The sequence below is a fragment of the Chlorocebus sabaeus genome, chromosome 23 (genome assembly GCF_047675955.1).
Source record: "Chlorocebus sabaeus isolate Y175 chromosome 23, mChlSab1.0.hap1, whole genome shotgun sequence".
Classification (NCBI taxonomy): domain Eukaryota; kingdom Metazoa; phylum Chordata; class Mammalia; order Primates; family Cercopithecidae; genus Chlorocebus; species Chlorocebus sabaeus.
The window spans coordinates 47,056,733-47,083,500 of NC_132926.1; the positions used below are offsets into that span (position 1 = coordinate 47,056,733).

At 46.1% G+C, this 26,768-nt stretch overlaps 1 protein-coding gene across 1 annotated transcript in view; it reads right to left on the minus strand.

Annotated features, from left to right (window-relative positions):
* Positions 1-3,052: 3,052 nt before the first annotated feature.
* Positions 3,053-26,768, minus strand: part of CATSPER3 (cation channel sperm associated 3) — a 51,511-nt gene continuing 27,795 nt past the window's right edge. Inside the window, exons 3-8 of the mRNA XM_008014481.3 lie at positions 18,197-18,436; positions 6,631-6,813; positions 5,792-5,932; positions 5,283-5,402; positions 4,243-4,400; positions 3,053-3,235 (exon numbers count right to left, since the gene is read on the minus strand). Coding sequence (XP_008012672.1) covers positions 3,133-3,235; positions 4,243-4,400; positions 5,283-5,402; positions 5,792-5,932; positions 6,631-6,813; positions 18,197-18,436 — 945 coding nt within the window. The 3' untranslated portion in view covers positions 3,053-3,132. The remainder of the gene's footprint in view (positions 3,236-4,242; positions 4,401-5,282; positions 5,403-5,791; positions 5,933-6,630; positions 6,814-18,196; positions 18,437-26,768) is intronic.

The following is a 26,768-nucleotide window of genomic DNA, read 5'->3' on the forward strand; positions in this document are numbered from 1 at the left end:
TTTAAAAAAAAGAAAATCCGGCCACCTTCCAAACACCTCCAGCCTTGAATTCCAGATCCGTTCCACAAGAACTGGGGGAGGGCTTGGGCATGACCAGAAGGAGACTCGGGCCCCCAAACCATCAGACTGGTAGGCTGGAGATGAAGGAGCCATTCAGGGTCAACTCTACTAGATTCCAGGGTCAGGGGAGGATGAGGAGGATCCTGCTTTCCATAGCCAGGCATGGGTAAGCAGAGCCACTTCTGCCCCAAGCAAATCAATTAAAGGTCTTGGCCAAGCCTGTTTAAGTTGGTGAGAGCCCAAGTGGGGATTCCAATCTGCCGTGTTTGCTCTGCAGGCTAATAGAGCCAAACAGAAATGCTGCTTTGGGACTTCGTGCCAAATATCCATCGGCTTGCTCTGCCAGCAGTGCTGGGCCGACCCTGTGCACGTCACCTCTGCCCCCACCAGCTTTTTGCTGTCTGAAAGCCTTCTTGTGCCCTTAAAGGCAGCTTACCTTTTGATATAATTTGGATGTGTGTCCCCTCCAAATCTCATGTTGAAATGTGACTCCCAATGTTGGAGGTGGAGACTAGTGGGAGGTGTTGGATCATGGGGGCGGCTCCCTCATGAACGGCTTGGTGTCCCCACTTTGTGATGAGTGAGAGCTTACTCTGTTAGTTCACACGGTAGCTGGTTGTTTAAAAGAGTCTGGCAGCCCTCCTCCCCTCTCTCTTGCTCCTTCTCTCACCACATGACACACACAGGCTCCGCTTTTCCTTCCACCATGAGTAGAAGCTTCCTGAGGCCTCACCAGAAGCAGGTGCTGGTGCCATGCCTCCCGGACAGCCTGCAGAACCATGAGACAAATAAATCTCTTTTCTTTTAAATTGCCCAGCCTCCAGCATTCTTTTATAGCAACACAAGATGGATTAATGCACCCTCTCATACCACACCCTGGTGGCTGTGCCCAAAGTCTGCCTCCCTAGGCATGGGATCCAGGCCTTTCAGATCTGACGTGCCATCTGCCCATTCTGAACCAGCTCCATCCCGGGACCCATTCATACCCCTGTGCAGTTCCTGACCTCTGCGTCCTGCTCTCAGCTCCGTACTTTCCCCACCAGCAGCAGCATCAAGCTGGCCTCATCCCTCTCAGCCCCTGACCAGCACAGCCCACTACAGGTGCCCCCAGCAGAGGTGAGGGCTGACAGTGGGGAAGGGTGAGCCATAAGCTGACTACCTCTTTTCTCACACCTTACGGAGATTTGATCCTTGTACCCGGTCAGTTTTATCATCACATTTCTCACAGGAAACAGGTGAGGCTTGAAAGACCAGACACTTTGTCCAAGTTCTCCCTATGAGGGAACACAGATCTCCCAACTCCAAAACCATGGCACTTTCTACCTTGCCCCACTGCAGCCAATTTTTACATCTCTGTTCACTCTCAGATGCCTAGGGCAATTCCCAGGATTCCTGATGAGAGTAGCTGGATATGTTTTAGCGTTCCCATGGCTATGTTGGCACCCCCTGTGTGAGCAGCTGGCAATGTCTGCTTTGCCCTGGCCCTGAACTGCAGCCACTGCCTGGGGCCTGCCTGCCCTGCTAATGGGGCTGCACCCACAAGGGCACCCCTGGAAGCCCCGAGCCTGGCGTCTTCCCTGGAGATGTCAGACCCAGAGCAACTCTCCCTGTCATGAGGGGCACAAACACCCTATCTACCCCAGCCCAGCTTCAGGGCATGGACACAAAGCTGTCTCCATGCAGGAAGTGGCCAGGCTGCATTTCCTGCCCTCAGAGGATTCCCCCACAGCACCTCAACAGGTCTCACCCTGAAGAGCCATCCTTCTTCCACACTGTTTTCATGATTCTCAATGTGTCCCTGATTCTCTCTACGCAGTCCCCCCACTCTGAATTCAATGATTGTCACTTCCTCAGTGGCTGGATGACTGTCTTCCCTACACAACTGTGAGCTCCAAGAGGGCCAGGGCGAGACCATGGGTTTCTCATCATAGAAGCCCCAGCACCCAGCATAGCTCAGTAGATAGCAGTCGGATGTATAGATGAAACCAGGAGGACAGGTTCCTACAGCCCCTGTCCTGTGGCTTCAGGGGTGCCACCACCCAGGCCTGACTCTTTGTGTAGCCACTCTCCATGCTACCCCATGCATTTTCTGCTAACCTGAATCCCCAGTGTGGGGATGGGGCCTTTCTGCACCCAGCTACAGGTGCCAGTCCCAGAATACACCTCCTCCTCTGTGTGAGGTGGCACTGCCAAGGTGACAGCCTCAGGCATACTCCCCAGCAATGATGTAGAGTGGGCACTGCCAGGCCTCTGGGCTGGCCAGTCTGGAGCAAGGAGTGTCATCTGTGCTGTGTTGCCCTGCTGGGGCCTTCAGATGGCTCCATCATGGCTAAGCCAGAGTGGTACCAGGGCGTTGATGGCCCTGGTAGTCATATGGCTAGGAATAACAGAGAAAATGCCACCTTTTAAGTGAAGAGTCCTACTTAACCATATGAGGCAGCAGCACACAGTGCTGATGAAGCCACCTTCCCCGGGCTCTGTGCAAGGTGCCCTGGCATTGCCAGCAGGCTACTCCCCCAGATTGAGCTCCAGGCCCACACAGCAGAATCCTGCCAGTCTTAGCAGCACTCCTTGGGGTGAGCCTTGGGGAAATCAGTGTAGCCTTCCAAAGAGGGGTCTCTGCAGCAGTGGGTCCACAGAGAGAGATGTGACTCTGTCAGTATGAGAACACCCGCACCCAGATCAGCAGGGCCACACCAGCTCAAGGGGGCTATGTGCTTTGGAGGGTGGCTGGAGGTCCTCTTGGTCTGTGGTCCTCAGGCAGCTTCCCCAGGTCCTTGCTGCTAGGTCCAGAGAGCCTAGAGCCAGCATGGGCCCTGGATGTGGCCTCTGGCCAGGACAAGCCTTGAGCCTCCCGCTCCCCATTCCCTAGGTCTGCATGTCCTGTGGTGGGGGATGGGGGATTGGCTCTGGGGAATCACATTTCATAAGCACCTCTCCAGGCCCGATCTCAAAGGTGGGGAAATGCCATAATCACAGCAACTCTGGAGAGGACAACTCAGAAAGCCTGTGTTTAATAGGGACCTGTCATAGTCTGCAAGGCTCTCAGCACATGGGTGTCCCCAGACCCAGCTACTTCTCATCCACCTTTTCCAAGGACTGGGGCTTCTCTTGGGGCAAGTCTTCCAGCATTAGGCCCAGCACATGCACGATCTCATAGTACAGCTCTTGAAGCCTGCAAAATGGAGCAGGAGGAGATGAGATCTGAAGTCAGGGGCAGGCTCCAGGACCCCCTAGCCCCACTGACCACACGTTTGCACCTGCACAGGTGTAGGGTCAAAGAAGAGCAAGGACTTCAGGCCAGATCAGGCTGGGTTGGAATCCTGGATCTGCCACTCTGCCTGGGGTACCCTGGAGCAAGGGATTTTACTTCATGTGTCAGGTTGGAAATAAATTCTTAGGTCCTGAGAGAAGTAACTGTGTGAAGTTGCCCAGACAGTGACTGACCCCCTGTTGGGCCAAAAGTGAGCATTCCCCAACAACTCCTTCCTTTTTGCTTTCGCCCATCTCTAAAGCCCTCCAAGCGGCTTTCATTGAGAAGCCAGGCTAATTATATCTGTCCTCACTGAAGAGCCCACTGTAGCTCCCTAGTGCCCATAGCCCACCATAGCTCCTGATGCCCACAACCTGTCCAGCCATCAACCAGGTTTTTACATCCTTCCTGCTCAGTAATGGCTGCTCATAATCCCAGCTGACTCACACTGAGCACAAGCCCTGGGCCAGGCCAGGTTCAGAGCTTCACATACACTGTTTTCATTGAATCAGCCCAGCAGCCCCTCATGTGACAGATGGGAAAGGGGCAGAGAATTGCCCAAGGCCACACAGGAAGGTAGTGGCACAACCAGGCCAGAAGCTGAGACTACCCGGTGGTCTTTCCTCTGCACTCTGGAAAGGGGTTAGTGAGGAGAGGCCTGGAGACTTTAAGGAGCTGGCATTTACATACAAGTCAAGGTGGGTTGGGGAGGGGCAGGAGGGGCAGATTCCCCCAAGCCACAGCCTGTCTACACAGCAGCCCAGCCCCTGTGTATACATGGAATGCTGTACCCCCAAGAAAGCCATGTTCCACCCACCCACTGCCCATCAGCACTTCAGTCATCATCCCCCTCACTCTCCCAGGGCACCTGACACAGCCCGACCTCGAGGAAGCCCCAGGGACCAGGGAAGGCTAGGGCTGGAACTGACTTGTGGACAGTTGTGTCCTGGTAGTCCAGAGTGGAAAAGTAGATATCGATGAAGGGTAGGCTAGTGCCAAAATCATCCAAGACCATGGGGTCAGTGTGGTGCAAGGTCTTCTTAAAGTTCTCCACCAGCTCACTGAAACTTTTGCAGTCAGCATTTTCCTAGAGAGGAAAGCATAATGAGAGAGCAGTGATGAGAAGGTGACAGTCGAGCTGCACAGAGGCATGGAGAACCTCCAGGATGGGCCCCAGGCAGCGGCCTGACCCTGGTCCTGGAAGGAAGCTTCAGCCTCATCACAACTTCATCCTGATCCCTTCTGAACCTGGACTCCTGGGTGAGGCGGTCACCACTGAGGACAGGCAGCACATGAAGTCCAACTGAGGCTCAGCGCAGCCTCTCCCAACCCTGGGCAAACCTTGGGCATGGTGAAGACAGGCACATGTCTCCACCCCAGAGAAGAGGCCAAGGAGGGATGCACCCAAAAAGGGAGGGAGGCCTAGCAGAGCACCCGAGGCTCAGCAAGGGAGGCTCAGAGCACTCAGGCTCAGAGGGAAAATTCACCCTGGTCCCTCATGGTTGCATCATGCTTGACAGAAAATCTCCAGCCCGGTTTACTCATTCTTGTTCTGGTTTAAGGAACTTGAGAGAACCAAGGTTGTCTGGCACTCTATCAGAGCCTCCGCATCCTTGTCCACTCAGTGGCCTGGAGCCATGGCTGCCTGGCACCCAGTGAGCCCTCAGGAAGAAGCCTCAGCACAGACTGCCTGGCCCCAAAGGGCCCAGCAGTATAGTTCTGCCCACAACAGAGGGAGACATTATAATCACAGCACTCAACACTCTGAGAGGTCCAGAGAAACACAAAAATGCCAACAGTAAAGGCTGATTCTATAAAACATGGGAGGAAGGCGGCTGTCTTACCTGAGGTTGCAGGTGCCTGAGGCCACCTGCTCTCTACGCAGGCACCACGGCCCCTCCTCCTCACCATCCCATCAGCCTGATGATCCACCCACCCATCTGTCCACCTGCCTGCGGGGGCCATTCACCTGTATGTGCATCAGCCTGCTGATCTCCTCCTGCTGCCGCTGCAGAATCACCTGCTTCTCTCCCATGAGCGTCACCTGCCGCTCCAACATCAGCTCTCGCTCAAACTTTTTGATGGAGTCCTAGAGAGTCAGACAATGGAGGTCAACTACAGGCTCTTGCTACATGCCCAGACTCAGTCTTTCCTCTTCCTCAGCCTTGCACCACTGCTCAGGCCCTCAGCAGGAGCACTTTTCCCCACACAGTGCCAGCCCCTACTCAAGCTGCCAACTGCAGCTGCAGAGGCTTCCTAGGCCCCACCGTCCTGTTGACCACCATCAGCAGGCAAGGCAAATGCACTGGCTCAGGGAGGAGGGTTGGGCCAGGTGAGGGACAGGCCCAACTGGCCTCCTCTACTCCACATCATTGGGAAGACACAGCTACACAGCTCTGGGTCCTCCCTGGAGACTTGCCCTACAGCTCCACGTGCCACACCTGCCCTGACCTCCGATCCTCACAGGCGGGGCCTCACCTCCGTGTGCATGATCATCACACCCACGAACATGTTGAGGAAGATGAAAGAGGCGAGCAAGATGAAGATGATGGTGAATGCCCGGCTCAAAGCAAATTCCCGATTGTCCAACTGCTTCTGCAGGTCTGTCCAGCCATCAACCTGCTCAGACACGGCAGAGTATGCTGAGGGCCCAGGCCCAGTGGCACAGGCCTCCTCTTCACCTACACTAGGGGAGTGCCAGGCCCACTGAGGAGGAGGGTGGCTCTGCTTCCACATCATCCCCTCAACACCTCTCAGTCCACTGGCTCCAGCACATACGTGATGGCCTGGGAATGCAGAGCACACCTGGCTGGGGATGCTACTGACCAACATGCCTCGAGGTCTCTTTTCTCAAGGCCTCCCAACCCTCCCAGAAAGACACTGCCTCTCTGCCAGGCCCACCTTTGAAAAGACCCCACTCTTTCCAGAGTCCAGCAGAATCTAGATTTCTAGATTTGGGTTTTACATGCTTCTTCTAGGTGGATTTGTGACAGCCGGTTCCCCAAAAGGCTATGTGACATGGGTTTCATTTATAAATTAAACTGAATCCAAATGAATTATTATTTGAGAACTCTGCAAAGTTTGATCGCCCTGTGAGACATGTAGAAGCACTCTAAGGAATCACAGGCCTAGAGCGATGGAGCCCTGTGCAGGGTGCTGGCTTGTGATGGGGAACAGACCCCAGCTTCCCTGGGCCCAACTGAGTACCTGGACATGAGGAAAGCCCCATGTGAGGCCCCACATGTCCACACACTCACACCACCTAGGCTGTCCCTTCCCAAGGCCCCTGTCCTCACCACTGTTCCCAAACACAGTACCGTGGCCAAGCTGAAGAGGGTGAAGAAAGCCGCAGCCAGGTTCCCCCAGTTATCATGGTCACCCTTGTCTGCAGATCCAAACAGGCAGAAGCCCAAGATAGCAAAGATGTACATGAGGAGGAAGAGCAGGAGGAGCACAGAGGCCACAGTGTAGACTGTCTGTCCCACAGCAATGATCAGCGTCTGTAAGGCAGGGACACTGTGGTAGGCGAGGGTGCTGCTGGGCTGGGTGGGCTCCAGGGACAGAGGTCCATTCTGCCCAGTTCACAGCTGTCCCCAGCAACTGGTGCCATGCCTGGCACAAGGCAGATGCTCAATAAGGGTAGGTGGGTGGGTTGGTTGGTTGGTTGGATAAACTAATGAATTAATGAAGTGAATCAGAACTGTGCCCAGACTGAGGGCTGGATCCATTTAACAGTGCTTCACCAATGTCTGACATCCACTCTCAGTCAGTTCTCTCAGGTCTGAGGTGACCACTCCACTTGAACCCCAGCCTGACTGTGTGGTCATCTCAGGGCATCCTGCTCCTGCTTCTCAGCTGAGGGCCAGCCCTGAATGCTCTCTGCCCCAGGCCCAGGAGGAGTAGGGGAACGACCCTGGGAGTGAGTATGCAGAGGGCCGAGAGGAATGTGGCTCCCTGGTCCTTGTGGGCCCCGTCTTCACAGGTAGGTCTCTGTCTTGTCACCTCAGTCTTGCCCCATATGAAATGGGCATTTGTCTTATCTCCCCACTACATTGCCCATTTCTGGGAGCACTGCGTATGACTCCTTATTCATTCTTCCTGCTCTGGAGTCTTGCAGGCAGTAGGCACTCAATGCATGTTCACCTACCTAGACGTTTCACAGACATAACCTCAAGGTAGGTAGGTGTTATCATTCTTCCCATTTCAAAATGAATGGTCACAGGCTCAAAGAAGCAAACTGTCTTGGCCAGGGTCACACTCCAACACAATGGCAGAGCTGTGACCAACTCTCAAGGCCTTTGCCCCATGCCACCACCTTCAACCACCAATGACCCAGAGCACAGAGACTGTTTATTGGCTTAGTACTAGGAAAGGAGGTCCTTAGAGCTAAGAAACAAGGCAGTACAGTTTGGACAGTTTGGGGTAACCTGGGAAACAGAGAGACAGTCCAAGAGTCCCGGGCTGCCCTGCATGCGGAACGGTTTGGCGCTGCCTGCGGGGTGAATGCACACCAGATGCCTCCCATCTCTCCTTGGGAAAAGAAAATAAGTGTTTTTGGATTAATTGCAAAAGAGCTGAGATTTTTTTTTTTTTTTTTTTTTGAGACAGAGTCTCGCTCTGTCGCCCAGGCTAGAGTGCAGTGGCGCGATCTCGGCTCACGGTGAGCTCCGCCTCCCAGGTTCACGCCATTCTCCTGCCTCAGCCTCCTGAGTAGCTGGGACTACAGGCACCCGCCACCACGTCTGGCAATTTTTTTTTTTTTTTTGTATTTTTAGTAGAGATGGGGGTTTCACGTGTTAGCCAGGATGGTCTCAATCTCCTGACCTTGTGATCCACCCACCTTGGCCTCCCAAAGTGCTGGGATTACAAGTGTGAGCCACCGTGCCCAGCCGAGATTTTTTTTTCTTAATGCCTTCCTCCCCACTAAACAGAGGCAGAAATTCTTTCCCAAGGACTAAGACGAAAGCAGTAAATCCTCATGAGAAAAGCTGTGATGAGATGTGGTCTGCAGATCAGGTTTTTAGTGGGAAGGGAGGAACACTGGGTGGTAGAACCCAAAGCCTGTGCAGAAGGGTTGCGGGGAGGCCTGGCTGGGCCTCCCACCTCCAGGCCGGCCCATAAGCTGGTGCCACCTGAGGTCCAAGCTGGGCAACCTTTAGAGCAGCAGTGGAGGAACAGACACGCTCTCCTGGGAGCCCCATATAGGACCCATGACTGCTGGATTTGGCCAAATTCTTTAAGCACAATCCACACAGGCCTTCTAGGGCACAGTCCAGAAAGGTACAGAAATCCAGTCCTAGGAGAGGGTTGCCCAGTTCCCCTTAGGCCGGTAGCTCCCTCCTGAGGAAGTCCTAAGCTTTTGAGGCCCATGGTGTGGCCCCCATTGGATGTGTGATTTTGAATTCCCAAATTCTTTTGCGGGGGGCAATTCCCTGTACCCAGTTCAGCTCTCCCGGGCTCTGGATCAAGCCACAGGCCTGGGGCATTCTGGATGTGGAAACGAGCTCCAGGCAAAGCAGATTCCCAGGCCCAGTGCTTGGAGGGAGCCCTCCTACACAGCCCCTTGGATGTGTGGAAGATGATCTGGCCCCAGGAGGAGGAGGCAGGGAGGAAGGGGGACTAATGCTCACACCACGGCCCAGCATCTGAAGGTTGTTTCCAGGCCGAAACGCAGATGAACATTCGTGCATCTCTGTGCAAAACAACATTTCCTCATGGTGCAGGTTTATTGTCATGAGGTAGAAGGCAGAGTGTCATTTTAATCAATCCGGGGTCAGGAGCCAAGAATGTACCAGAGTGCCATCTCTGGGATCTGAGATTGTAGCCCGTTATTTAAGGGCTCCTTTAGACTTGAATTAATACAAATTAGCTCAGAGGTGCAGGTGCCGACAATGGGCAGGTCCAGCTCCCTCTGGCCAGCAGGCCAGCCAACATTCAGAGGGCATGTTATCCAGGGTCACTTCTGTGCCTCTGGGGCTCTGAGGTCCTATGACATCCCAAGGCTACAGGACAGCCACAGCTCAGGGTGGTTGGTGATCCCCAGGGAATCACTCTAGGATGCAAGGCCCTGCTTAATGATAGAAAAACCATGAGGCCAAACCTGGGGTGCATGCGTGTGTGCCTGTTGCCTCTGCATGCCCAGGCATCTCTGTGCATGCCTACAAGGGCAAAAGGCTGAGCAGTCCACAAGCAGGCCAGCTTGCTCTGGGATACAGCCCTTGGCCAGCAGGAGCCTCTGCCACAACACAGCAAAGACAGGTGCGCTGAGCCAGCAGCCAGTGTCCCCAGCCTTGAGGTGCCAGTCTGGTCACTGCCCCTGCCCCTTTCTTCCAAGATGGAAGCCCTCCCTGCCACGAGTCCTTTCTGCTTCCCTCCTCTCCTGGCCTCACCTGAAAGTCCTCTATCAGCAGAGGACATCACAACCCAGCTCCCCTCTCCAAGAAGGCTGCCTATCCCTAACAGCCCTCAGATTCAGGGGGCCACCATCTGCCTTATCCTGGGATCCCCTGTTTTCACAGAAACAGCCCCAGCTTTTAGGCAGGGCCAACCTTCCAGCTTCCCCCTCTCCCTCATGTCTTAAAATCTCTGACTCCAGATTCAGTACCTCCTTCTCCAGCCAACCCTGCTGTCAGCCTGGAGGCCTTCCACATCTTTATGGAAGATGCTAGGCTTCTTTACCCCTTGGCTTCCCTCTCTAGTGACCCTGATGCCACTCCTGGCCCCTGCTCCCTTGGTGCCCAACACCTGGAAAAACCAGATCACACTTCCCACTGCCAGATCCTGCCCTTGCTCCGGGGTGCCCACCTGACCATGAACATCTCGGGCCTCCAGTCTTCTTTCCCTTCCACCTTCCTTCCTCTCGTCCCTGCTGACTCCAGTGCCCAGCACCTTACATACTCCCTTCCTTCTAGGACACACTGCAAGGTCTGACTGTAGCCTGAAAAATGGGGAGCCACCCTCAGGCTTGAAACCTAGGGTGCTGCAATTGGATGTGCACTTTCAAGATCCTCCCCACCCTGCTGGGGCATTTCTGTTCCAGGGCTCCCAGTAGCGTGGGACGCCATTGCAGGAATCCAGGTAAGGCTGATGGTGACAGGGATGAAGAGATGTGGACAAGTCAATAACCACTGAGGAGGTCACACAACAAAGCTTGAGAGAGGACTCTAAGTAGACAGTCAAATTTATGACTTGGCAACTGAATGCGGGTGGGGGACCCCTCTTTACCAAGAGATGAAATACTGGAGGAGATGATGGCCAAATAGGAAAAGCTCCAGTCTATAGGTCCCAGTGTGAGTGATACAGAAGATGGGTGATTTCTGTATTTCCAACTGAGGTACCAGGTTCATCTCACTGGGGCTTGTCAGACAGTGGGTGCAGGACAGTGGGTGCAGGCCACCAAGCAAGAGCCGAAGCAGGGGGAGGCATCGCCTCACCCAGGAAGCACAGGGGTCAGGGAATTCCCTTTCCTAGCCAAGGGAAGCTGTGACAGATGGCACCTGGAAAATCGGGTCACTCTCGCCCTAATACTGCACTTTTCCAATCGTCTTACCAAATGGCACATCAGGAGATTATATCCCACGCGTGGCTCAGAGGGTCCCACACCCACTGAGCCTCACTCATTGCTAGCACAGCAGTCTGAGATCAAACTGCAAGGTGGCAGCGAGGCTGGGGGAGGGGCACCCACCATTGCTGAGGTTTGAGTAGGTAAACTGGGTGAAGCCCACCGCAGCTCAAGGAGGCCTGCCTGCCTCTGTAGACTCCACCTCTGGGGGCAGGGAATAGCTGAACAAAAGGCAGCAGAAACTTCTGCAGACTTAAATGTCCCTGTCTGACAGTTTTGAAGAGAGTAGTGGTTCTCCCAGCACAGAGTTTGAGATCTGAGAAGGGACAGACTGCCTCCTCAAGTGGGTCCCTGACCCCCAAGTAGCCTAACTGGGAGGCACCTCCCAGTAGGGGCAGACAGACACCTCACACGGCTGAGTGCCCCTCTGAGATGAAGCTTCCAGAGAAACAATCAGGCAGCAACATTTGCTGTTCTGCAATATTTGCTGTTCTGCAGTCTCCGCTGGTGATACCCAGGCAAACAGGGTCTGGAGTAGACCTCCAGCAAACTCCAACAGACCTGCAGCTGAAGGTCCTGACTGTTAGAAGGAAAACTAACAAACAGAAAGCCAAAACCCCATCTGTACATCACCATCATCAAAGACCAAAGGCAGATAAAAGATGGGGAGAAAACCACAAAGATGGGGAGAAACCAGAGCAGAAAAGCTGAAAATTCTAAAAATCAGAGCACCTCTTCTCCTCCAAAGGAATGCAGCTCCTCGCCAGCAATGGAACAAAGCTGGACAGAGAATGACTTTGACGAGTTGAGAGAAGAAGTCTTCAGACGATCATAATTCTCCGAGCTAAAGGAGGATGTTCAAACCCATCACAAAGAAGCTAAAAACCTTGAAAAAAGATTAGATGAATGGCCAACTAGAATAACCAGTGTAGAGAAGTCCTTACATGACCTGATGGAGCTGAAAACCAGGCACAAGAACTACGTGACACATGCACAAGCTTCAGTAGCTGATTCCATTAACTGGAAGAAAGGGTATCAGTGATTGAAGATCAAATGAATGAAATCAAGTGAGAAGAGAAGTCTAGAGAAAAAAAAGTAAAATGAACAAACCTGCAAGAAATATGGGACTATGTGAAAAGACTAAATCTACGTCTGATGGGTGTACCTGAAAGTGATGGGGAGAATGGAACCAAGTTGGAAAACACTCTTCAGGATATTATCCAGGAGAACTTCCCCAACCTAGCAAGGCAGGCCAACATTCAAATTCAGGAAATACAGAGAACACCACAAAGATACTCCTCAAGAAGAACAACTCCAAGACACATAATAGTCAGATTCACCAAAGTTGAAATGAAGGAAAAAATGTTAAGGGCAGCCAGAGAGAAAGGTCAGATCATCCACAAAGGGAAGCCCATCAGACTAACAGCGGATCTCTCGCCAGAAACTCTACAAGCCCGAACACAGTAGGGGCCAATATTCAACATTCTTAAAGAAAAGAATTTTCAACCCAGAATTTCATATCCAGCCAAACTAAGCTTCATAAGTGAAGGAGAAATAAAATCCTTTACAGACAAGCAAATGCTGAGAAATTTTGTCACCACCAGGCCCGCCTTACAAGAGCTCCTGAAGGAAGCACTAAACAAGGAAAGGAACAACTGGCACCAGCCACTGCAAAAACATGCCAAATTGTAAAGACCATTCATGCTAGGAAGAAACTGCATCAACTAACAAGCAAAATAACCAGCTAACATCATAATGACAGGATCAAATTCACACGTAACAATATAAACCTTAAATATAAATGGGCTAAATGCTCCAATTAAAAGATACAGACTGGCAAATTGGATAAAGAGTCAAGACCCATTAGTGTGCTGTATTCAGGAGACCCATCTTACATGCAGAGACACACATAGGCTCAAAATAAAGGGATGGAGGAAGATCTACCAAGCAAACGGAAAACAAAAAAAAAAAGTAGGGGTTGCAATCCTAGTCTCCGATAAAACAGACTTTAAACCAATAAAGATCAAAAGAGACAAAGAAGGTCATTACATATGGTAACGGGATCAACTCAACAAGAAGAGTTAACTATCCTAAATATATATGCAACCAATACAAGCACCCAGATTCATAAAGCAAGTCCTTAGAGACCTACAAAGAGACTTAGACTCCCACACAATAATAATGGGAGACTTTAACACCCCACTGTCAACATTAGACAGATCCATGAGACAGAAAGTTAACAAGGATATCCAGGAATTGAACTCAGCTCTGCACGAAGCGGACCTAATAGACATCTACAGAACTTTGCACCCCAAATCAACAGAATATACATTCTTCTCAGCACCACATCGCACTTATTCCAAAATTGACCACACAGTTGGAAGTAAAGCACTCCTCAGCAAATGTAAAAGAACAGAAATTATAACAAACTGTCTCTCAGATCACAGTGCGATCAAACTAGAACTCAGGATTAAGAAACTCACTCGAAACCACTGAACTACATGGAAACCGAACAACCTGTTCCTGAATGACTACTGGGTACATAACGAAATGAAGGCAGAAATAAAGATGTTCTTTGAAACCAATGAGAACAAAGACACAACATACCAGAATCTCTGGGACACATTTAAAGCAGTGTGTAGAGGGAACTTTATACCTCTAAATGCCCACAAGAGAAAGCAGGAAAGATCTAAAATTGACACCCTAACATCACAATTAAAAGAAATAGAGAAGCAAGAGCAAACACATTCAAATACTAGCAGAAGGCAAGAAATAAGTAAGATCAGAGCAGAATTGAAGGAGATAGAGACACAAAAAAAGCCCTTCAAAAAATCAGTGAAACCAGGAGCTGGTTTTTTGAAAAGATCAACAAAATTGATAGACTGCTAGCAAGACTAATAAAGAAGAAAAGAGAGAAGAATCAAATAGATGCAATAAAAAATGATAAAGGGGTTATCACCACCGATCCCACAGAAATACAAACTACCATCAGAGAATACTACAAACACCTCTACGCAAATAAACTAGAAAATCTAGAAAGAAATGGATAATTTCCTGGACACATACACCCTCCCAAGACTAAACCAGGAAGAAGATGAATCCCTGAATAGACCAATAACAGGCTCTGAAATTGAGGCAATAATTAATAGCCTACCAACCAAAAAAAGGCCAAGACCAGATGGATTCATAGCCGAATTCTACCAGAGGTATAAGGAGGAGCTGGTACCATTCCTTTGGAAACTATTCCAATCAATAGAAAAAGAGGGAATCCTCCCTAACTCATTTTATGAGGCCAGCATCATCCTGAACCAAAGCCTGGCAGAGACACAACAAAAAAAGAGAATTTTAGACCAATATCCCTGATGAACATTGATTTTATTGATGAAAAATCCTCAATAAAATACTGGCAAATCAATCCAGAGCACATCAAACAGCTTATCCACCATGATCACATGGGCTTCATCCCTGGGATGCAAGGCTGGTTCAACACATGCAAATCAGTAAATGTAATCCATCATATAAACAGAACCAAAGACAAAAACCACAAGATTATCTCAATAGATGCAGAAAAGGCCTTCAACTAAATTCAATTGCTCTTCATGCTAAAAACTCTCAATAAATTAGGTATTGATGGGATGTATCTCAAAATAGTAAGAGCTATTTATGACAAGCCCACAGCCAATATCATACTGAATGGGCAAAAACTGGAAGCATTCCCTTTGAAAACTGGCACAAGACAGGGATGCCCTCTCTCACCACTCCTATTCAACATAGTGTTGGAAGCTCTGGTCAGGGCAATCAGGTAGGAGAAAGAAATAAAGGGTATTCAATTAGGAAAAGAGGAAGTCAAATTGTCCCTGTTTGCAGATGACATGATTGTATATTTAGAAAACCCCATTGTCTTAGCCCAAAATCTCCTTAAGCTGATAAGCAACTTCAGCAAAGTCTCAGGATACAAAATCAATGTGCAAAAATCACAAACATTCCTATACGCCAGTAACAGACAAACAGAGAGCCAAATCATGAGTGAACTCCCATTCACAATTGCTTCAAAGAGAATAAAATACCTAGGAATCCAACTTACAAAGGATGTGAAGGACCTCTTCAAGGAGAACTAAAAACCACTGCTCAACAAAATAAAAGAGGACACAAACAAATGGAAGAATGTTCCATGCTCATGGATAGGAAGAATCAATATTGTGAAAATGGCCATACTGCCCAAGGTAATTTATAGATTCAATGCCATCCCCATTAAGCTACCAATGACTTCCTTCGCAGAATTGGAAAAAACTACTTTAAAGTTCATATGGAACCAAAAAAGAGCCCGCATTGCCAAGACAATCCTAAGCAAAAAGAACAAAGCTGGAGGCATCATGCTACCTGACTTCAAACTATACTACAAGGCAACAGTAACCAAAACAGCATGGTACTGGTACCAAAACAGAGATATAGACCAACAGAACAGAATAGAGCCCTCAGAAATAATACCACACAACTACAACCATTTGATCTTTGACAAACATGACAAAAGCAAGAAATGGGGAAAGGATTCCCTATTCAATAAATAGTGCTGGGAAAACTGGCTAGCCAGATGTAGAAAGCTGAAACTGGATCCCTTGCTTAAACCTTATACAAAAAATAATTCAAGATGGATTAAAGACTTAAATGTTGCACCTAAAACCATAAAAACCCTAGAAGAAAACCTAGGCAATACCATTCAGGACATGGGCATGGGCAAGGACTTCATGTCTAAAACACCAAAATAAATGCAACAAAAGCCAAAATTGACAAATGGGATCTAATTAAACTAAAGAGCTTCTGCACAGCAAAAGAAACTACCATCAGAGTGAACAGGCAACCTACAGAATGGGAGAAAATTTTTCCAATCTACCCATTTGACAAAAGGTTAATATCCAGAATCTACAAAGAACTCAAACAAATTTACAAGAAAAAATCAAACAACCCCATCAAAAAGAGGGTGAAGGATATGAACAGATACTTCTCAAAAGAAGACATTCACATTCATGCAGCCAACAGACACATGAAAAAATGCTCATCATCACTGGCCGTCAGAGAAATGCAAATCAAAACCACAATGAGATACCATCTCACACCAGTTAGAATGGCGATCATTGAAAAGTCAGGAAGCAACAGGTGCTGGAGAGGATGTGGAGAAATAGGAACATTTTTACACTGTTGGTGGGAGTGTAAACTAGTTCAACCATTGTGGAAGACAGTATGGCGATTCCTCAAGGATCACGAACTAGAAATACCATTTGACCCAGCCATCCCATTACTGGGTATATACCCAAAGGATTATAAATCATGCTGCTATAAAGACACATGCACACGTATGTTAATCACGGTACTATTCACAATTGCAAAGACTTGGAACCAACCCAAATGCCCATCAATGATAGACTGGATTAAGAAAATGTGGCACATACCATGGAATACTATGCAGCCATAAAAAGGATGAGTTCATGTCCTTTGTAGGGACATGGATGAAGCTGGAAACCATCATTCTCAGCAAACTATCACAAGGACAGAAAACCAAACACTGCATGTTCTCACTCATAGGTGGGAATTGAACAATGAGAACACTTGGACACAGGAAGGGGAACATCACACACCAGGGCCTGTTGTAGGGTGGGGGTTCGGGCGAGGGATAGTATTAGGAGATATACCTAATGTAAATGATGAGTTAATGGGTGCAGCATACCAACATGGCACATGTATACCTATGTAACAAACCTGCACATTGTGCACATGTACCCTAGAACTTAAAGTATAAAAAAGAAAGAAAGAAAGAAGAAAGAAAGAGAGAAAGAAAGAAAGAAAGAAAGAAAGAAAGAAAGAAAGAAAGAAAGAAAGAAAGAAAGAAAGAAAGAAAGAAAGAAAGAAGAAGGAAAGAAAGAAGAAATACTGGAGGAGAAGCCAGGGTTTGGGATTTGAGGTTGAGGATGGGGGTGAGTGACAAGTTCAGTTTAGACACATCAAATTTGAGAAGCCTGTGAGATGCCCAGGGTGCAGTTGGGTCTAAAGGTCAAAGAGAGAGGGGTAGGCAGGTAGAAGGTCCTGGAAAGTGGAAAAGATCACCCAGAGAGGATGTGCAGAGGGAGCAGAGGAGGAGAACTCAGGGACCACCCTGAGAAAACAGCGTGTATGAGCCAGGCAAAGGATAAACACTCCTGACAAGTCAGGCTGGAGGAAAACCAAGAGAAAGGAGTGACAAGGATGCCAAGGGAACTGGCCACTGGATTTGAAGACAAGGAGGATGCTGGCAACCTCAGAGAGGCTAGATATTCTGGAGTGTAGGGAAAGCAGCTAGGGCATAAATGATGGACAGGGAAGTGGGACTGCAAGTACAGACACTTTTCCCCAGAAGGTTCACCATGAAGAGAAGGAGAGGGCAGGCTGGATTGCGTTGTTTGAGAGGGGACACACACAGGCAGGCGCTTGCTTACATGACAGCAAGAAACAAACGAAGGTGTATGCGTGGCAGGGGAGACCTCTAATGCTCCCCTTCTCTTCTCTACCCAGGTCTGGGGCTCCCAGAATGTGGGGCCAGGCCCTAGACAGCAAGCCACCCAAGCCCAGGCGAGGGGCAGCCCCTGACAGGACAGGTCAACACACCCTGACTGAACACAGGAACCCAGATCAGCCCCCGCCTGGAGAAGCATGGACACTGGGTGCAGAGCTAGGTGAACCTACTGTGCACAGGACAAGTGCCTGAGGGCACCATTCAGGGCAGGGGGGCAGCCCTGAGGTTCTTTCTGAAGCCTCTGAGTCAAGGGAGTGTTGGTCACTGCATGGTTTTCAGCAACCCAGAAAGACTTCTCAGCAGCAGTAGCCCTTCCAGAGCCACCTTACAGAAGCACAGAGACTATTCCCAGCAAGACAGCAGCAGACTCTCAGCTATTTGGGGAAAGCAGCTAGTGGCCTGGGCCACCAAAAAGCTGAGGCGTCCTGGGTATGTAGTTCAAAGGATGTGTAGCATAAGAAAATCAGGCACTTCGCAGCACAAGAGAGAGGAAAAGTTCAGATGTGGCCTCTGGAGTCAGACACACCTTTCAGATCTCAGCTCTGACATTTCACTGCTGGGTGACCTCAATTTCTTCATCTGTAAAATGGAGCTAATAATACCATTCTTAGAATTGTTTTAAGAGTAAATGAGATAATATTGGTAAAGATCAACCTGCCACACACGTTGGACTCAACAACTGGAAGATGGTAGTACAGTCATTATTTCCTTAGGGCCTTCGGGGCAAATGGGCCTACAGCCTGCCCTCCCAGCACCATGGCACCCCCAGCGCACTCACCCGGATGCCCCGGCTATAGCCGATAAGCTTGAGGATACGCAGGGACTGCATGCCATCAGCGATATGCACGTAACTGAACTGTCTGCCCATGAGCTCGCGGACAGTATAGGGGAGAAGCATAATGATGATAATGATCACATCCAGCATGTTGTAGCCATTCTTCCAGTAGTTGATGGGGTCCACATAGAGCTTCATGGACAACTCAGATGTGCAGATGGACACAAAGAAGATCTCCGAGAGCTACAGGGGTAGCAAAGGTTGGAGAAGTCAGACCGAGCTGCACAGCCCTAGAGCTCTGGCCTGCTCCCTGCCTGAGCCCTGGAAGGGGTGCTCCTAAGTCACCCATGTGACAGAGAAACCCAGGCAGAGTTCCTGGCACACAGCGGACATTTAGTGTGCCTGACTCCCTTCCCCTTCTCTGTCCTTCCTACCCCGTGGCCCTATGCCTGGGGCTGGGTGTGACCCTGGGTACTTGGGAATGACTGCCTGGCAGACAGAATGACTGTATAGGCTCTAGCATACTGCAACTCAACCTGAATATAAGGTTTCCCAAGGGAAGGTCCCAAGAGTTTTCTGACCAACCTGAATATACAAACTTTTAGGAATATAGATGAAATACACAGATATCTATTTCTGTTTAATCTATTAACTTAATCATACATATTCAATCTGTTTCTGAAGAATATTCTTTTAGTTTATGAACCAATCTTCTTCAAATTCTTTTCATGCATCTACAACTCTAATGGCTTTGCTTTTATCAAGAAGTACTCTTTGTGTCATCTAAGTGTTTCCTTCCCATCACATCTTGACTATCACGCAAATCCATTCACTCACTGGAAGAGCTGTGATTGAGCACCCATCCTGTACCAAGCAAACATCATTTTAGGCACTGGGAAATGCAACAATGAGTAAGACAGAAAATGTCCAGCCCCCAGGAAGCTTACAGTCTAGTAGGAGAGACAGAAATAAATGCTGGAACAAATGTATATAGAATATAATGTCAGGCAGGAAGGAAAATAAACCAGCCAAAGGAGATAAAGGGACTCACCAGGTTGGAGAAGAAGAGGCAGTCCTAGCAGCTACTTTAGAAAAGATGGAAGCAACCAAACACAGAAGGACAAATATCACATGTTCTCACTCATCTATGGGAGCTAAAAAAGTGGATCTCATGAAGATAAAGAGTAGACTGGTGGTTACCAGAGGCCAGGAAGGGCAGGGGATGAAGAGAGGTTGGTTAATGGTTACAAATATACACTGAGAAGAAATAAGACCTAATGTTCCATAGATCAATGAAGTGACTATAGTTAACATCAATCTATTGTGCATTTCAAGATAAGTAGAAGAGAATAATTCAAATGTTCCTAGCATAAGAAAAAGATAAATATTTAAGGCAATTATCCTGATTTGATTATATGAATGTATCAAGTTATCACATGTAGCCCAAAATATGTATATCTAATATGTATTGGAAGGAAAGAAGGAAGGAAGGAAGGAAAGGAAGGAAGGAAGGAAGGAAGGAAGGAAGGAAGGAAGGAAGGAAGGAAGGAAGGAAGGAAGGAAGGGAGGGAGGGAGGGAGGGAGGGAGGGAGGGAGGGAGGATGGAAAGAAAGGAGGGAGGGAGGAAGGAAGAAAGAAAGGAGGGAGGGAGGAAGGAAGAAAGGAAGGAAGGAAGTGAGGGAGGTAGGGAGGGAGGGAAAGAAAGGTGGTCAACAGAGATCTCGCTGAACCCAGGAATCGAGACAAAATAAAAACTGGGGGGAACACTTTGAGGAAGTGAAGGAATGGTGAGTCCAAGAGCCCTAGGGAGAAAAAGAGGCCGTTCAAGGAACAGCAAAGTCAGCAGGGCTAGAACAGAAACAGGGAGAGCAGAGCAGGAGAGGTGGTTAGACAAGCAAACTGTCATGCCTTGTAGGCCTGGTGAGGACTTTGAATTTTAATCTCAGCCTCGGAGGATTTTGAGGAAGGAAGTGATCTAATTTACATTTTTAAGATATCTCAAAACGATTCTTGTATGTTTTATTGTACACATGTCTAAAGTATCTCTCAGATATATACCTAGGAGTGGAATTACTGCACTGTAGGATATGAATGTCTTAACTTCACTATATATGGGCAAATTGTTTTCTGAAGTTATTGAACCAATCTACTTTAATATCAGCAATGTTCCTCTTGTTCTACATCCTTGCTAACACTTTGACTGTCAAACTTCATCAATCTGACGAATATGAAATAGTATCCTATTTTTAAATTTTTGTTTCTCTAATTATGAATAAAGTTGGGCATTTTTATATGTTTAAATTATGAATTGCCTGTTTCTAATCTTTTGCCAAATTTTCTGCTGGATTGTTTTGTCTTTTTCTTATTGATCAGGAAGACATCTTTTATACATTTTGAATCCTAATGCTTTGCCTGTTGTATGTGTTACAAATATCTTCTCCCACACCAACTTATCACATTGACTTTTCACCTTTTTTATAGTTTTTTGTTTGTTTGTTTGTTTGTTTGAGACAGAGTCTCACTTTGTCACCCAGGCTGGAGTGCAGTGGCACGATCTCAGCTCACTGCAACCTCTGCCTCCCAGGTTCAAGCAATTCTCCTGACTCAGCTTCCCAGGTAGTTGGGATTACAGGCGCCTGCCACCACGCCTGGCTAATTTTTGTATTTTTAGTAGAGATGGGGTTTCACCATGTTGGCCAGGCTGATTTCGAACTCCTGACCTCAAGTGATCTGCCTGCGTCGGCCTCCCAAAGTGCTGGGATTACAGGTGTGAGCCACCACGCCTGGACAGTTTTATATGTTTATAATTATATCTTCCATGCAGGTAAACCATATAGTCCAGGTTTGTTTGTTTTGGGTAGTAGAAATTTTAAACTAAGACAATGCTTTATAGCCATTAAAGGATATATAATATTTATTTCAGGTTTTTGCTTTCTTACTGAGAGTCAGTTTTATAATTTTTTAAAGAAAATTATCTATTTCAGCTAGGTTTTCAAACTTATTGGCATAAAATTGTTAGATTTCTGATATCTACTGTATCTATGCTTCCCTTTTTAATTCGTAATTTAGGGCTTCTATTTATCTTGATCGTCTCATGAAGAAAGTTCTTTATTTTATAATTATTTTCTGAGAGCTAACTTTTGGTTTTGTTGATACTTTCTAAATATATTCTATTGAATCTTCATTTTCTCTTTCATCAATTTCTACTCTTATCTTTACTATTTCCTTCTTTCTGCTGTTTTTGGTGTTATTCTGTGGCTCTTTTCCCAACAGTTCAGCTCATTAATTTTTAAAATTGAGATATCATTCAAATACCACAAAATTCACTATTTTTAAGTGTATAATTTAGTAGTGTTTTTTTGTTTATTTTAGTTTTTAGTATTTTGTATCTTTTTATTGTGGTAAAATACACATCAAATGTATTATTTTTAACCATTTTAAGGTGTACAGTTCAGTGGCACTAAGCGCATTCACAATATTGTACAACTATCACTAGCATTTCCAGAAGGATTTCATCATCCCAAATGGAAACTCTGTACCCAATAAACAGTAAGTTCTCATTGCCCTCTCCCTGCAACCCTAGGTAATCTCTAGTCTACTCTCTGATGGTATGAATTTGCCTATTCTAGGTATCTCATATGGGTGAAATCATACAATATTTGTCCCTTTGTGTCTGGCTTATTTCACTTCATGGAATGTTTCCAAGGTTCATTCCACCTTCTAGCACAGGGAACAGAACAGCAGAATTCTATTTCTAGCATGTGTTGGTTTCTGACTTAAAAATATAATTCTATTCCTTTTTAAAGATGAATAATATAGCATTGTATGCATCTACCATATTTTGTTTATCTATTCATCTGTTGATGGGCATTTAGGCTGCTTCCACCTTTTGACTATTGTGAATAATGCGGTTATGAACATGTATGCACATACAAGTATCTGTTTGAGTCCCCGCTTTCCAATCTTTTGTGTATATACCCAGAATTGGAATTGCTAGATCATGGAATACTATGTTTAACTTTTTGAGAATCTGCCAAACTGTTTTCCACAGTAGTTGTCCCACTGTTACACTCCCACAAGCAATGCAGAATAGTTCTAATTTATCTACATCTTCACCAACACTTGTTATTGTCCATTTGTTGTTGTTGCTTGTTTGTTTGTTTTTTGAGACGGAGTCTTGCTCTGTCACCCAGGCTGGAGTGCAGTGCATGATCTTCTCACTGCAACCTCTGCCTCCCAGGTTCAAGCGATTCTCCTGCCTCAGCCTCCCGAGTAGCTGGGATTACTGGCACCCGCCACCACACCTGGCTAATTTTTGTATTTTCAGTAGAGATGAGGTTTCACCATGTTGGCCAAACTGGTCTCGAACTCCTGATCTCAACTGATTCACTTGCCTCGGCCTCCCAAAGTGCTAGCGTACAGGCATGAGCCACTGCACCCGGCCCCATTTTTTATTGTTTTTTAATAATAACTATTCTAATAGGTGTGAAATTGTATCTCATTGTGGTTTTCATTTGCATTTCCCTAATGACTAGTGATGTGAAACATCTTTTCATGTGCTTATTGGCCATTTGTAATATCTACTTTGGAGAAATGTCTATGTAAGTCTTTTGCCCATTTTTAGATTGGGTTGCTTGTTTTGTTGATGCTTTTGAGTTGCAGAAGTTCTTTATATATTCTAGATATCAATTGTTTACCAGATATAAAATTTGCAAATATTTTCTCTCATTCTATGGATTTTCTTTTCACTTTTTTTTTCTCAAAACAGGGTCTTGCTCTGTCACCCAGGCTGGAGTGTAGTGGCACGACCATGGCTCACTGCAGCCTCAACCTCCCAGGCTCAAGCGATCCTCACACCTCAGCCTCCCAAGTAGCTGGGACCATAGGCACATGCCACCACACCTGGCTAATTTTTGTATTTTTTGCAGACAGGGTTTCGTCAGGTTGGTCTAAACTCAAACTGGGCTCAAGTGATCCTCCCACCTCGGCCTCTCAAAGTGCTGAAACTACAGGTATGAACCACCATACTCAGCCTCTTCTCACCTTCTTGATAGTGTCCTTAGATGCATGAATGTTTTAATTTGATGAAGTCCAATTTGTCTGTTTTTTCTTTTATTGTCTGTACTTTTAATGTCATGTGTAAGAATCCATTACCAAATCCAAGTTCATGAAGATTTACCCCTTTGTTTTCTTCTAAAAGTTTTAGTTCTTATATTTCGGTTGTTGATTTAGTTTGTTTTTGTACATGGTGTGAGGTAGGTGTCAAACTTCAATCTTTTGCAGGTGAATACCAAGTTGTCCAAATACTATTTGTTGAAGAGACTACTACTTTTTCCCCATTGAATGGTCTTGACCCCCTTGTCAAAAAATCAATTGACCATAGATATTTGAATTTATTTCTAGATTCTCAGTTCTATTCCCTTGGTCTATATGTCTATCCTATTGCTAGTACCATGCTATTTTGATTGCTATATCTTGGTAGTCAGTTTTGAAGTCAGAAAGTGCAAGTCCTCCAACTTTGTTCCTTGTTTTCAATATTGTTTTAGCTATTTAGGGCCCTTTCACATCCATATGAATTTGAAGATCTCCTTTCTCATTTCTGCAACAACAAAAAAACTATTGGAATTTTGACAGAAATTGCATTGCATCTGTAGATTGCTTTGAAAAGTATTGCCATTTTAATAAGATTAAGTCTTCTCTTCCATGAACACAGGATGTCTTTTCAGTTATTCAAGTCTCTTTTTTGTAATTTTCAGTATTCATCTCTCACTACCTTAATTTTTTTCCTAGGTATTTTATTCTTTTGGATGCTCTTGTAAAGATAATTTTCTTAATTTCCTTTTCGGATTATTAATTGATAGTGCATAGAAATACAATTGATTTTTTTCAGTTAATACAGTACAGAGAAAAAAAGAAATATAATTGATTTTGTTGTTAATCTTGTATCTTGCAACTTTGCTGAATTTGTTTAATACCTCTTGTGTGTGTGTGAGTATATGGATTCTTTTAGGATTTCCTATATATAAGACCAAGTCATCTGCAAATAGAGATACAGGCATGCCTTGTTTTATTGCACTTCACTTTATTGCACTGTGCAGATGCTGCAAGTTTTTCACAAATTTAACTTTCGTGGCAACCCTACATTAAGCAAGTCTATAGGTGTCATTTTTCCAACAGTGTGTGCTCATTTCATGTTTCTGTGTCATATTTTGGTAATTCTCACAATATTTCCAAATTTCTCATTATTATTATATCTGTTATGGTTATCTGTGATCAGTGATCTTTGATGTTACTATTGTAAAAGGAAAATATCCTGGGCACCGAAATCACTAAGCTAAAGGGAGAAGTCAAGCTGAGAACTGCGTAGGACAAACCTGCCTCCCATTCTATTCAAAGTCACCCCTCTACTCACTGAGATAAATGCATATCTGATTGCCTCCTTTGGAGAGACTGATGAGAAACTCAAAAGAATGCAACTATTTGTCTCTTATCTACCTAGGACCTGAAAGCCCTTCTCCCTGCTTAAGCTGTCCCACCTTTCCAGACCGAACCAATGTTCATCTTACATATCTTGAATGATGTCTCCTGTCTGCCTCAAATGTATAAAACCAAACTATGTTCTGACCACCTTGGGCACAAGTCATCAGGACCTCCTGAGGCTGTGTCACAGGCATGCATTCTCAACCCTGGCAAAATAAACTTTCTAAATTTGCTGAGACCTGTCTCAGATTTTCGGGGTTCACACTGTTTTAATTGCTTGGGATGGCATAAACCGGATCCATATAAGACAGCAAACTCAATACATGTGCATGTTCGGACTGCTCCACTGACCAGCCATTCCTCCATCTCTCTCCCTCTGCTGGGACCTCCTTATTCCTTGAGACATAACAATATTTAAGTTAGGTCAGTTAATAACCCTACAATGATCTCTAAGTGTTCAAGTGAAATGAAGAGTCGCAAGTCTCTCACTTCAAATCAAAAGCTAGAAATAATGAAGCTTAGTGAGGAAAGCATGTTGAAAGCCTAGACTTCTTGCACCAAAAAGTTAGCCAAGTTGGGAATAGAAAGGAAAAGTTCTTGAAGAAAATTTAAAGTGCTATTCCAGTAAACACATAAATGATAAGAAAGCAAAACAGCCCTATTGCTCATATGGAGAAAGTTTTGGCGGTCTGGACAGATCAAACCAGCCACAACATTCCTTAAAACCAAGGCCTAATCCAAAGCAAGGCCCTAACTCTCTTCAATTGTTTGAAGTCTGAGAGAGAGGAGGCTGCTGAAGAAAAGCTGAAAGTTAGCAGAGGTTGGTTCTTGAGGTTTGAGAAAATAACGTATCTCCAGAACATAAAAGTACAACATGAAGCAGCAAGTGCTGATGGAGAAGCTGCAATGCCTTATCTAGAAGACCTAGCTAAGAGAGTTGATGAAAGTGGCTACACTCAACAACAGATGTTCAATGTGACAAAGTAGACAAAAATGCTTTATATCTGAAGAAGAAGCCATCTAGGACTTTCCTAGCTACAGGGGAAAAGTAAGGCCTGGCTTCAAAACTTCAAAGGACAGGCTGAATCTCTTGTTAGGGGGTAATGCAGCTGGTGACTTTAAGTTGAAGCCAGTGCTCATTTACCATTCCAAAAATCCTAGAGCCCTTAAGAATGATCTGTAGTAGATCTAAATCTACTCTGCCTGTGCTCTAGAGATGGAACAACAAAGCCCGGATGACAGCACATTGGTTTACAGCATGGTTTATGGAATATTTTAAGCCCACTGTTAAGACATATTGCTCTGAAAAAAAGATTCCTTTCAAAATGTTACTGCCCATTGACAATGCACCTGGTCACCTAAGAGTTCTGGTGGAGATGTATAAAAAGATGAAGAAGTTGTTTTCAGGCCGGCTAATAAAACATCCATTCTGATCAAGGAGTCATTTCAACTTTTAACTCTTATTATTTAAGAAATATATTTCATAAGGCTATAGCATATGTATTTATAGTATTTATAGACAGTGATTCTTCTGATGGGTCTGGGTAAAGTAAATTGAAAACCTTCTGGAAAGAATTCACCATTCTAGATGCCATTAAGAACATTCAGGACTCACAAGAGATCAAAATATCTACATGAACAGGAATTTGGAAGAGGTTGATTCCAATCTTCGCGGATGACTTTGAGGGGTTCAAGACTTCACTGGAGGAAGTAATTGCAGATGTTGTGGAAATAGCAAGTGAACTAGAATTAGAAGTGGAGCTTGAAGATGTGACTAAACTGCTGCAATCTCATGACAAACCTTGAAGAGATGAGGAGTTGCTTTTCATGGGTGAGCAAAGAAACTGGTTTCTTGAGATGGAATCTACACCTGGTGAAGAAGCTGTGAAAGTTGTTGAAATGACAACAAAGGATTTAGAATATTCCATAAACTTCGTTGATAAAAGCAGCAGCAGGGTTTGAGAGGATTGGCTTCAACTTTGAAAGAAGTTCTCCTAAGTTAACAACCAGCATCACTTGCTACAGAAAAATCTTTCATGAAAGGAAGAGTCAATTGATGTGGCAAACTTCCTTGTTGTCTTATTTTAAGAAATTG